The sequence below is a fragment of the Trachypithecus francoisi genome, unplaced genomic scaffold (assembly GCF_009764315.1).
Source record: "Trachypithecus francoisi isolate TF-2019V2 unplaced genomic scaffold, Tfra_2.0 Lachesis_group0, whole genome shotgun sequence".
NCBI lineage: Eukaryota > Metazoa > Chordata > Mammalia > Primates > Cercopithecidae > Trachypithecus > Trachypithecus francoisi.
In genome coordinates, this window is record NW_022681453.1 from 17,788,599 (window position 1) to 17,800,836 (window position 12,238).

The 12,238-nt window shown below is 42.4% G+C and overlaps 1 protein-coding gene across 13 annotated transcripts in view; it reads left to right on the forward strand.

The window, feature by feature from the left end:
• The window catches only part of RBM6 (RNA binding motif protein 6), a 129,514-nt gene that overhangs the window by 34,455 nt on the left and 82,821 nt on the right, over positions 1 to 12,238 (forward strand). For 12 of the 13 annotated variants that reach the window (XM_033207878.1, XM_033207893.1, XM_033207886.1 and 9 more), the window contains one exon: positions 1,409 to 1,478. The exons of the other annotated variant lie outside the window; for it this stretch is intronic. In XM_033207878.1, coding sequence (XP_033063769.1) covers positions 1,409 to 1,478 — 70 coding nt within the window. The remainder of the gene's footprint in view (positions 1 to 1,408; positions 1,479 to 12,238) is intronic. 13 annotated transcript variants of the gene reach the window in all.

A 12,238-nucleotide genomic window follows, 5' to 3' on the forward strand; every position in this document is an offset into this window, starting at 1 on the left:
TTGCTCTGTCGCCCAGGCTGGAGTGCGTAATGCGACCTTGGCGCACTGCAACCTCCCCTTCCCCAGTTCAAGCCATTCTCCTGCCGCAGCCTCCTGAGTAGATGGGACTACAGGCATACACCACCACACCCAGCTAATTTTTGTACTTTTAGTACAAAATGGGAGTTTCACCATATTGGTCAGGCTGTTCTCAAACTCCTGACCTCAGGTTATCTCCCTGTCTCTGCCTCCCAAAGTGCTGGGATTACAGGTATGAGCCACCGTGCCCAGCCCATTTTTAATTTTTTTGAGGCATTGTCTCACTTTGTTGCCCATGCTGTAGTGCATTGGCACAATCACTACAGCCTCAAACTTGACCCGATCAAGGCTCGCTACAGCCTCAAACTCCTGGGCTCAAACCATCCTCCCGAGTAGCTGGGATTATAGGTGTGAGCCACTACTCCTGGCTAATTTTTTTTTTTTTTTTTTACTTTTATATTTTATTTATTTATTTATTTATTTAGAGACAGCGTCTCGCTCTGTCGCCCAGGCTGGAGTGCAATGGCGTGATCTCGGCTCACTGCAAGCTCCACCTCCTGGGTTCATGCCATTCTCCTGCTTCAGCCTCCCAAGTAGCTGGGACTACAGGTGCCCGCCACCATGCCCAGCTAATTTTTTGTGTTTTTTAGTAGAGACGGGGTTTCACCATGTTAGCCAGGATGGTCTCGATCTCCTGACCTCGTGATCTGCCCGCCTCAGCCTCCCAAAGTGCTAGGATTACAGGCATGAACCACTGCGCCTGGCCACTTTTTTTTTTTTAAGATAGAGTCTCACTCTGTTGCCCAGGCTGGAGTGCAGTGTCATGATCTCGGCTCACTGCAGCCTCAGCCTTCCAGGTTCAAGTGATTCTCCTGCCTCAGCCTTCCAAGTAGCTGGGATTACAGGCGTGTGCCACCACACCCGGCTAATTTTTGTGTTTTTAGTAGAAATGGGGTTTCACCATGTTAGCCAGGCTGGTCTCGAACTCCTGACCTCAGGTTATCCATCCGCCTTAGATTCCCAAAGTGCTGGGATTACATGTGTGAGCCACCATGTAGTCTCCTGGCTAATTAAGAAATTTTTTTTTTGTGGAGATAGAGTATCACTATGTTGCCCAGACTTGTCTCAAACATGTAGCTTTAAGCGATCCTCCCACCTTGGCCTCTCAAAGTGCTGAGATTATAGGCTTGAGCCACTGTATCCCGCCAATTTTTGAATAGTTATGTTCTACTTATTCAATATGTGAATGTCTTGAGTGTTCATAATTTAACTTTGCTTTTACAAAGTATCATGGCTTTAAATTATGTATGATAAAAACCGTTAGGGAAAATCTAATATTCAGTGTTTGATTATGATTTGTGTCATTAGTGTAAATGCCATATTTTTGCAGATTCTTAATGCTTTTCGGACTCCTGATGGCATGCCTGTAAAGAACTTGCAGTTGAAGGAGTATAACACAGGTGAGTTTCTTGACTTGCATGTGGCCTTGGGTTAGCAGGAGTCGAGTCTCTGTCAGATCTCTGCATCATGTGCTACTTAAAATTTGTTTTAAGAAACCACAACTAAAATTTCCAGAAGCCTCCCGTTGGTGCCTCCAAATAACAACCAGCTTTAATCTTAGCTGTGGTTCTTTGTGGATGTTTGTCCACACATGGGTGATGAGGATGCATGTTCCAGTTCTTCTGAATGCCTGTGATATATAAAGAGAGTGTCGCAGCAATTGCCCTGAATATATTTTATATAATTATTTAACTTGCTATGGATGTTCTTCATGGTGGTGGAATGTTTATGTTTGAGCCTAGTAGGATTTAATAAGCTTGCTGTATGTAAAACTTTACATTCATTGCTTCAGAGTAAAATTTATGACTTCCCAGAGAAATTGTACAAATTAGTGGTTTCTTTAATTTTCAGTTTTGCTTTGAGAATGGAGTCCTGTTACAGTTATTTTGTTGAAATCCATGAATAGATCCAGAAGAGCTTTCCCTTTGACATCTGTTCTGTGGTCTGAATGGTAGATTAAACTTTTCAGAATATCCTCCTAGTCGTATTTCACAGCACCAATTTCAGTCATTTCCTTTAAATCTTACTACAGTGAAAGTAGGCAAAGGTGAAATGCCAAGAACTCAAGGTTTTTGACCAATATTTTTAGAACTATGTATAATAATAAGTGGTTTAAAAATAAAGGTAATCTTTAGGTGACCTATTTTGCAGAATTTTAAATGGAAGAGAATAGAGCATGAGTCTTCACAGAACTTAGAATTTCAGTAATTTTGTTAAAGACATCTTCAAGTAAGAACATGTCATGTTTTGAGGATATAATTTACTATTAGCAGTTTATCATGGGATAAAAATTTTGCATTAACTAGATAACTTCTTCAGAATGCTTCTGCGGAGGAAAATTATCCACAAAATAAATTTTGGTGCTTGAAAGAATACGGTATTAAGTCCAGAAATAATTTATTCTGTAATTTGAGAACAAGCTCAGCAAGTGTTATTTCTCAGAGAGCCAATTATTTTTTTGTTTTAAAAACATCAACCCTGAATTTGTGGAAACATGACTAAGAGTAGATATATTGTTCTTCTTGGTATCTCACTTTTGTTGGTTATATTTATTTTTTGCATATGCCTCATACATGCTTTCTTTGGGAACTCAAGGTAGAATTTACAGGCCGGAGATGCTTTTTAACTCTCAGGATGATAACCTCAGTCTTGTTTCATGAACTGTGCTTTCATTAAGTATTGATATGTTTGGAAAGAAGATGTCTTAATATTTAAATAGCCGTTCAAACTCCAGTTTCTTTAGTATTCGTTGACTTTCTAATTGTCAAATTTGTCAGCACAGTAAAAATTATATTAACATATAGGGTCTAGAGAGGAAGTTCTTAAATTTGCTGATCGTGGTAGCTATTAGAATTGGCAGACTGAAGACACTGATACACATGGGAAATCATTCAAGATAGTGCTTGAAAATAAAATGAGAAACACCTTTCAGCAAATGCAGTCTTTTCTTGGCATTCTATTAAGTTGTGTTTTTTGTTTGTTTTCGTTTTTTAGTGAATGATTGGATTACCAGTTTTATGTTATCTATATTACATCTCTATGTGACAAATAGGATGAACTTTTGACAATATGAGCCAGATCATGTTACTCCCATGTCTAAAACCCTCTTAGGGCATTCATCTTCACTTGGAAGAAATTCCCAACTTCTTGTTTTGTCTTACAAACCCATGCATGAACTGACCCTTGGCTGTCTGATCTCATTCAGTACTGCTCTCCACCTACTCTATTTTACTGTAGCCACACTGAGCTTTTCTCTTGTCTTTGACCAATACAAACTTCTTTCTGTGTCAGGGTCTTTGCACTGCTCTTCCCTCTGATCTTTACTTGTCTTCTGGGGTCTAGTTCTTGGCTTCAGTTTCACCTCTCTGAGGCCTTGTGTCACCCTCAAATCTGAAATCATTTGGTAGTTGTTTTCCATCATATCCTTGTTTGAATCTATCACTGATATTTTTCTCAGTGGATCTATTACTGATTGGATATTTCTATCACTGGTATATTTCAGTTGGGTCTATCACTGATCTATCACTGGTCACTGATTGAATTGAATCTGTCAGTGGTATTGGATCTATCACGGATACTTTTCTCAGTGGTTTTGTGTATCTTATTTCTCTCACTAGAGAGGAATGTCAGCAGGAGCCTTATTCCTTCTTGTTTCCACCAGTGACTGACATTCAGTAGGTTCTCTATATGCATGGAATAGATTATTATTTATGATGTATGTGAAGAGCAGCTGTGATTTCCCCTCAGGTGGGGAGCATTAAAGGGTAGTGTAGGTTTCACAGCAGTGCAGCTTAGGTCTTACGTATCTGCTAAAGAATATGTCTTGGAACAATCAGATGTTCTGAGAACTATAGTGTTTACTGTTAAAAGATCATATGTGGTAGTCAGGCATGGTGTTGCACACCTGTAGTCCTAACTACTTGGGAGTCTGAGATGGGAGAATTGCTTGAGCCTAGGAGTTTGAGGTCAGCCTGGGCAACATAGCAAGACCTTGTCTCTTAAAAAGAAAAAGAAAAAAAATGTGAATCTTAGTAGTAACAGTGACTTAAACTTTTTTTTATAAGAGAAAGAGTCTTACTCTGTTGCCCAGGTTGGAGTGCATTGGTACGATCATAGCTTACTGTAACCTCAAACCCCTGGCCTCAAGTGATCCTTCTGTCCCAACCTCCAAAGTAGTTAGGACTACAGGTGTGCACCATGCCAGGCTAATTTTTAAACTTTTTGTAGAGGCGCAGTCTCACTATGTTGCCCAGGCTGGTCTCGAACTTCTGGGTTCAAGTGATTCTCCTGCCTCATCTTCCCAAAGTGCTGGGATTACAGATATGAACCAGTATGTCCACCCAAAAAGGTGACTTTCATAGGTGAAAACTGGCAGTCAATATTTTAGGCTGAGTGATGACCTGCAGGGACCATGCAGGATGGATATTGCTCATAAGAGGGGAATTGTGGAGTATAGTCTGTCCTTTTAGTTGATGTAATGGAGGGCTGATCTATAACACGGGAGAGAAGATTAATGCCTCTTCATTGACTCTAGTAATGTATTAGTGTGATTTTTGTCTCCTCTAGAGCTGTATAAGTACAGGGTCACAATTTTATCTAGAAACTATGAGGTTAAATGAGCTTATGAATTTTTCAAGTTATTAGAAATGTAGTTTACGGCCGGGCGCGGTGGCTCAAGCCTGTAATCCCAGCACTTTGGGAGGCCGAGACGGGCGGATCATGAGGTCAGGAGATCGAGACCATCCTGGCTAACACCGTGAAACTCCGTCTTTACTGAAAAATACAAAAAACTAGCCGGGTGAGGTGGCGGGCGCCTGTAGTCCCAGCTACTTGGGACGCTGAGGCAGGAGAATGGTGTAAACCCGGGAGGCGGAGCTTGCAGTGAGCTGAGATCCGGCCACTGCACTCCAGCCTGGGCGACAGAGCGAGACTCCGTCTCAAAAAAAAAAAAAAGAAATGTAGTTTACATAGATCATATAGGAATTATATCTTCCAGGGGAATGTGTACTGAGACATAATATGCTGCAAAATTATTAATACTGTTACTAAGAGGAGTAAATAAAGACTAAAGCGACTCATTATGGTGTAGGCCAGGACTTGCCTCAAAATGACTTTGTTGAAGTTTACCAAAAAACTTGACATTTATGGGATTTTGGAATTGTAGATAAGAGATTTTGGACCTATATATGTTCTGTATATTTGAATTTTTCTTTTGCCATTTACAAATACATTATAGCCCCATGAACTGTAAATTATCTTGAGTTACATGATTATTTCTGGAAAAAGTACCAGGAGTAAAATGTCTTTTGGTGACTAGACGAACTCTAGTATATATATAAAATGGAATACTACTCAGCAATAAAGAAGAAACTACTGATGCACCCAACAACATGGATGAATCTCAATGGCAATATGCTGAGTGAAAGAAACTAGACTCATAAGGATATATACACTGCCATAAGGAGGAATGAAATACTGATGTATGCTTCAACTTGGATGAACCTTGAAAACATTATGAAAGAAGCTAGACACAAAAGACCAAATATTGTACAATTCAGTTTATATGAAATATCTAGAGTAGGCCCACCCATAGAGATAGAAAGCAGATTGGTGGTTGACAGGGGCTGGGGGAATGGGGAATGACTCCCTAATGGTTATGGTACTTCTTTTGGGCTGATAAAAGTGTTCTGGAACTAGGTAGTAGTAATGGTTGCACAACATTGTGAATGTACTTAATGCTCCTGAATTGTACACTTCAAAATGGTGCATTTTATTTGATGTGTATTTGCTTACAATTTTTTTTTTTTTTTTTTTTTTTTTGAGATGGAATCTTGCTCCCGTCACGCAGGCTGGAGTGCAGTGGCACAACCTCGGCTCACTGCAACCTCCACCTCCCGGGTTCAAGCGATTGTCCTTCCTCAGCCTCCCAAGTAGCTGGGATTACAGGTGTGTGCCACCACACCTGGCTAATTTTTTGTATTTTTAGTAGAGATGGGGTTTCGTCTTGTTGGCCAAGCTGGTCTTAAACTCCCGACCTCAGATGATCCACTTGCCTGGGCCTCCCAAAGAACTAGCATTACAGGTGTGAGCCACTGTGCCCAGCTAGCTTACAATTTTTTAAAAAGGCCACATACTGTATGTGTATGTGTGATTTCACATATGTGACGTTCTGAAAAAGGCAAAATTTTAGGGATTGGAAATAGTGGTGGCCAGGGTATTGGGGGAGGAGTTAACTATGAAGTAGAAGCATGAGGGAATTTTTGGGCATAATGGAATTGTTTTATATCTTGATTGTGGTAATGATGTATCAATATTAAATTCACTGAGTTGATAACTACTGTGGTTATGTTAAAGAACATCTTTTTTTTTTTCTTTTTTTCTTTTTTTTTAAATGGAGTCTCGTTTTGTCACTCAGTCTGGAGTGTAATGGTGTGATCTCGGCTTCCTGCAACCTCTCCCTCCTGGGTTCAAGCAATTCTCCCTGCCTTAACCTCCGGAGTAGCTGCGATTACAGGCACCTGCCCCCACTTCTAGCTAATTTTTCTAGTTTTTAGTAGGGACAGGGTTGCACCATGTTTAACAGGCTGGTCTTGAACTCCTGACCTCAAGTGATCTGCCCGCCTTGGCCTCCCAAAGTGTGGAATTACAGACGTGAGCCACCATGCCCAGCTGAGAGCATCTTCATTCTTAGAAAATACATACTGAAGTTTTTAGAAATAAAGTACTGTGATGTATGCAACTTCCTCTCATGGTTTTGAAAAAAATACTTGCTTTAAATGGAGAAGGGAGGAAGAGAGTAATGATAAAGTAGATGGATCACAATGTTATTAATAGTTGAATCTGGGGCCAGATGCGATGGGTCACGCCTGTAATCCCAACATTTTAGGAGGCCAAGATAGGTAGATCACCTGAGATGAGGAGTTTGAGACCAGCCTGGACAGCTTGGTGAACAAAACCTGTCTACTAAAAATACAAGAATTAGCCGGGCGCATTGGCGGGTTCCTGTAATCCCAGCTACTTAGGAGGCTAAGGCAGGAGAATCACTTGAACTTGGGAGGCGGAGGTTGCAGTGAGCCAGGATCATGCCATTGCACTCCAGCCTGGGCGACAGAGCAAGAATCCATCTTTAAAAAAAAAAAAAAGGTTGAACCTGGGTAAAGCATATATGAATCTTTTTCCTGTACTATTATTATTATATTATTATTATTTTTTGAGACGGAGTCTCGCTCTGTCGCCCAGGCTGGAGTGCAGTGGCGTGATCTCAGCTCACTGCAAGCTCCGCCTCCTGGGTTTACGCCATTCTCCTGCCTCAGCCTCCCGAGTAGCTGGGACTACAGGCACCCACCACCTCGCCCAGCTAGTTTTTTGTATTTTTTAGTAGAGACAGGGTTTCACCATGTTAGCCAGGATGGTCTCGATCTCCTGACCTCGTGATCTGCCCGTCTTGGCCTCCCAAAATGCTGGGATTACAGGCTTGAGCCACCGCGCCCAGCCTCTTGTACTATTATTATTGCAATTTTTTTTGTAAATTGGAAATTATTTCCAATAAAAAGTTGAAAAACTGACAAAGCTGATTTATTTTATTTTTATTTTTTTTGAGACGAAGTCTTGCACTGTCACCTGGGCTGGAGTACAGTGGAGCGATCTTGGTTCACTGCAACCTCCGCCTCCCGGATTCAAGCAATTCTGCCTCAGCCAACCCAGCAGCTGGGATTATAGGCGCCCGCCACCATGCCCAGCTAATTTTTTGTATTTTTTAGTAGAGACAGGATTTCACCATGTTGGCCAGCCTGGTCTCAAACTGACCTCATGATTAGCCTGCCTCAGCCTCCCACAGTGCTGGGATTACAGGCATGAGCCATGCATCTGGCCTATATTTAATTTTTAAATGATCAGCAGAAACCTTGTAAGCTGAAGACTGCAATGAACAGCTTCTGTCAACAAGTAAGCTATACAGCAGTTGTTCTCAGAGTGGATCCTGGACCATCATCATCTCTTTACCACCTGGGAACTTGTTGGAAATCCAAGTTCTTAAGCCCCATCCTAAACCTACTGAATCAGAAACTCTGGGGTGGTGCCCAGTAGTCTGTGCTTTTAAGAAGTCCTCCAGATAATTTTAATGTACCCTGAGGACCACCGGCAGTAGATAAACTGTTTAGATTCTTTATTCTAGAACTTTTGCATAGTTTAAAAGTGACTTAATAAGCAAGTGAACCTTCTGTAAGTAGACAGAGTTAATGCTTATGTGCTTTAGGAGCCAATGCTGATCACATGCCTTGCCTACCTAATATCAGTTCTCCTGCTCTGCATAGCAGGAGAAGGAGCTATAGTAGTGTTGGTACTATCTTATGACTTCAGTTATATGTAACTAAGGACATATAACTTAGTTGTTTTTTCTGTTTATATATAGTACACTTCTTCCAGAAATCTTGGAATGGTTGTGGGTCTTCTCATTCACACAGTGTTTCTGTGACATATTAATGCAGGCAGAATTGCTTTTGATTTTTAGGTTTATTTGCATACTACGTGGTATATAAGCTTGCTGTGATATTTTTCCAAAAGGGATTTATATCATTTAAGCAAAAATGATACAGCTTCTGGATTATGTTTCCTAATAAGGCTCAAACATAGAAAGAAATTATAGTAACTGAAGTGCTACAGAATTATTTTAGTACCCGTTTATTAACTAATGTCGCAGAGTTACAGGATTACTAAGGTGGTGTTAGTAGGAAGAAGCAGTATCTTGCTTTAGTCTATCAGTGTTCTTGTGGTGAATGGGCAATTTCTGCATTCTTGAAAAGGAAAACTCTTCTTGGAAAGTGGGTGTTTGCTGCCTGGCATTTTGGGTCTACTGAAAGTGACATTGTAGCAAAGGCCCTGTACCTTCTGCATTTCTTTCTTTCCTTTTTTTTTTTTTTTAGGTAGAGACAAGGTCTTGCTTTGTTGCCCAGGCTGCCCTTGACCTCCTGTCAAGCAGTCCTCTCACCTTAGCTTCCTGAGTAGCTGGGACTACAGGCGTGTGCCACCATGAGTGGTTAATGTAAATTTTTTGTTTGTTTTTTGAGACAGTTTCACTCTTGTTGCCCAGGTTGGAGTGCAGTGCATGATCTCGGCTCACTACAGCCTCTGCCTCCTGGGTTCAAGCCATTCTCCTGCCTCAGCCTCCCAAGTAGCTGGGATTACAGGCTCCTGCCACCATGCCCAGCTAATTTTTTGTATTTTTTTAGTAGAGAGGGGGTTTCATCATGTTGGCCAGGCTGGTCTCGAACTCCTGAGCTCCTTGGCCTCCCAAAGTGCTGGGATTACAGATGTGAGCCACCGTGTCTGGCCTGTTTTTTAATTTTTTTGAGACAGAGTCTCCCTCAGTCACCCAGGCTGGAGTGCAGTGGTGCAATCTCAGTTCACTGCAACCTCCGACTCTTGAGTTCAATTCTCCTGCCTCAGCCTCCCTGGTGGCTGGGATTACAGGTGCCCACCACCACGCCCAGCTAATTTTTTTTATTTTTTTGAGACGGAGTCTTGCTCTGTTGCCCAGGCTGGAGAGAAGTGGCGCGATCTCGGCTCACTGCAAGCTCTACCTCCCAGGTTCACACCATTCTCCCGCCTCAGCCTCCAAAGTAGCTGGGGCTACAGGCACCCACCACCACGCCCGGCTAATTTTTTGTATATTTAGTAGAGACGGGGTTTCACCATGTTAGCCAGGATGGTCTCAATCTCCTGACCTCGTGATCTGCCCATCTCGGCCTCCCAAAGTGCTGGGATTACAGGCGTGAGCCACCGCGCCCGGCCCCAGCTAATTTTTGTAGTTTTACTAGAGACAGGGTTTCACCATATTGGCCAGGCTGGTCTCCATCTCCTGACTTCAGGCAGTCCACCCACCTCGGCCTCCCAAAGTGCTGGGATTACAGGCGTGAGCCACTGCGCCCGGCCCCAGCTAATTTTTGTAGTTTTACTAGAGACAGGGTTTCACCATATTGACCAGGCTGGTCTCCATCTCCTGACTTCAGGCAGTCCACCCACCTCGGCCTCCCAAAGTGCTGGGATTACAGGCGTGAGCCACTGCGCCCGGCCCCAGCTAATTTTTGTAGTTTTACTAGAGACAGGGTTTCACCATGTTGGCCAGGCTGGTCTCCATCTCCTGACTTCAGGCAGTCCACCCACCTCGGCCTCCCAAAGTGCTGGGATTACAGGCGTGAGCCACCACGCCCAGCCTAAATTTTTTTTTTTTTTTTTTTTTTGTAGAGATAGAGTCTTGCTATGTTGCTCGGGCTGGTCTTACACTCCAAGGCTCAAGCAATCCACCTGCCTTGGCCTCCCAAAGTGCTGAGATTACAGGTGTGAGACACTGAGGCCACCTGCCCTTTACATTTCTTAAGGGTAACAGGCTCATGTCCTTTCATTATTCACAACTGAAATATTTTGAGTCTTTACTTCTGTATCAATATAACAGAAGTAACTTCCTTATGAAGAAAATTCCAGAGAGAATCTTTCAATGTAGGGATAGAAATCCATTGTGAAACTGGAGAATTGACACTGATGATATAAAACATGCACAGTAGCCAAGTGTGGCGATGTGTTCCTGTAGTCTTAGCTACTCAGGAGTCCGAGACTTGAGCTCAGGAGTTCGTGACCAGCATGGGTAATATAGTGAGACTCTGTCTCAAAAAAAGGAAAAAAAAAAGTGGTATCCCAAGTGGAGGAGCTAAAGACAGAATAACTTAACATCATTTAGAAAAAAAATGAAAATAATTGAAAAGTGCAATAATTTTGCAGTGTTTTTGGCATTTACAAAATAGGTAAACACTTTTAGTTTCTTAGGGAAAAGGTGACCATCGGCTGATTGGAAAATATCATTTTTACTTGTCACATCTCTAAAACAGCAGAAGTTCTTGTTTTTAATCAGGAGTCCTATCAGGTTTGATACAACATTCGGGGAGGATGTGGCAGTTGAAACTTAAGGAAACTTAGTTTCCTTAAGGTGGCTGAGCTTAAAAAATCAGAATGATTAGGAAGCCAAGAGACAGTTTTAGGGGTAGGCTAGTCTTGTGGAGGCAGTGGATGGACTCTTTGGCTGGCCTAGGGAAGAATCTGTGATTCAGTGCTGCAGGGATCAGGTGACCCTGGTGAGAGAGGTCCTGGAACAAGGGTTAATTTGGTCATTTTTGGAATGACCTGGGATTTGGCTTATTTATTTTGTTTTTAAAATTTCCCTCTGGGCACAGTGGCTCATACCTGTAATCCCAGCACTTTGGAAGACCAAGGCCAGTGGATCGCTTGAGCTCAGGAGTTCGAGACCACCCTGGGCAACATGGTGAAACTGCATCTCTCCAAAAAAATACAAAAAAAATTAGCTGGACATGGTGGTGCATACCTGTAGTCCCAGCTACTGAGGAGGCTAAAGCAGGAAGATCAGTTGAGCTAGGGAGGTGAGGGTGGAGGATGCAGTGAGCCAAGATCATGCCACTGCACTCCAGCATGGGCAACAGAGAGAGACCCTGTCTCAAAAAAATGAAATGGTGAATGTAAAATAAAATGGTAGCTCACGCCTATAATCCCAATACTTTGGGAGGCCGAGATAGGTGGATAACTTGAGGCCAGGAGTTACAGACCAGCCTGGTCAACATGGCAAAACCCCATCTCTACTAAAAATACAAAAACTAGCCGGGCTGGTGGTATATGCCTATAATCCCAGCTACTTGGGAGGCTGAGGCAGAGGTCTCAGTGAGCTGAGATCACACCACTGCACTCCAGACTGGATGACAGAGTGAGACCCTGTCTGAACATCACATCACATCACATCACATCACATCACATCACAACACAACATAATATCATAACATAACATAACATAACATATAAATTTTCAAGGCAGAAATCTTGTGGTCAGCCTTACTGTTTGTTGACAAGGACATGGTCCTGAGCACAGAAATCTCGGCAGTTAATAAAACCAAGAAGACGGATACTAATTAAAGAAGTTTCCAGATTTTGCATCTTCTGGCATCTCAGCTAAATGGCTCTGAGGAAGAGGATGCCACTTACCAGTTTTGAGACACAGACAGGTTATATTCTCTTCCTCAAAACCATTTAGCTGAGATGGAATTTGCCTCTCTGAGGTTGGGGAAGGTGTTTGAATTCTGTTTACAGCCCTCTGTCAGTTCCA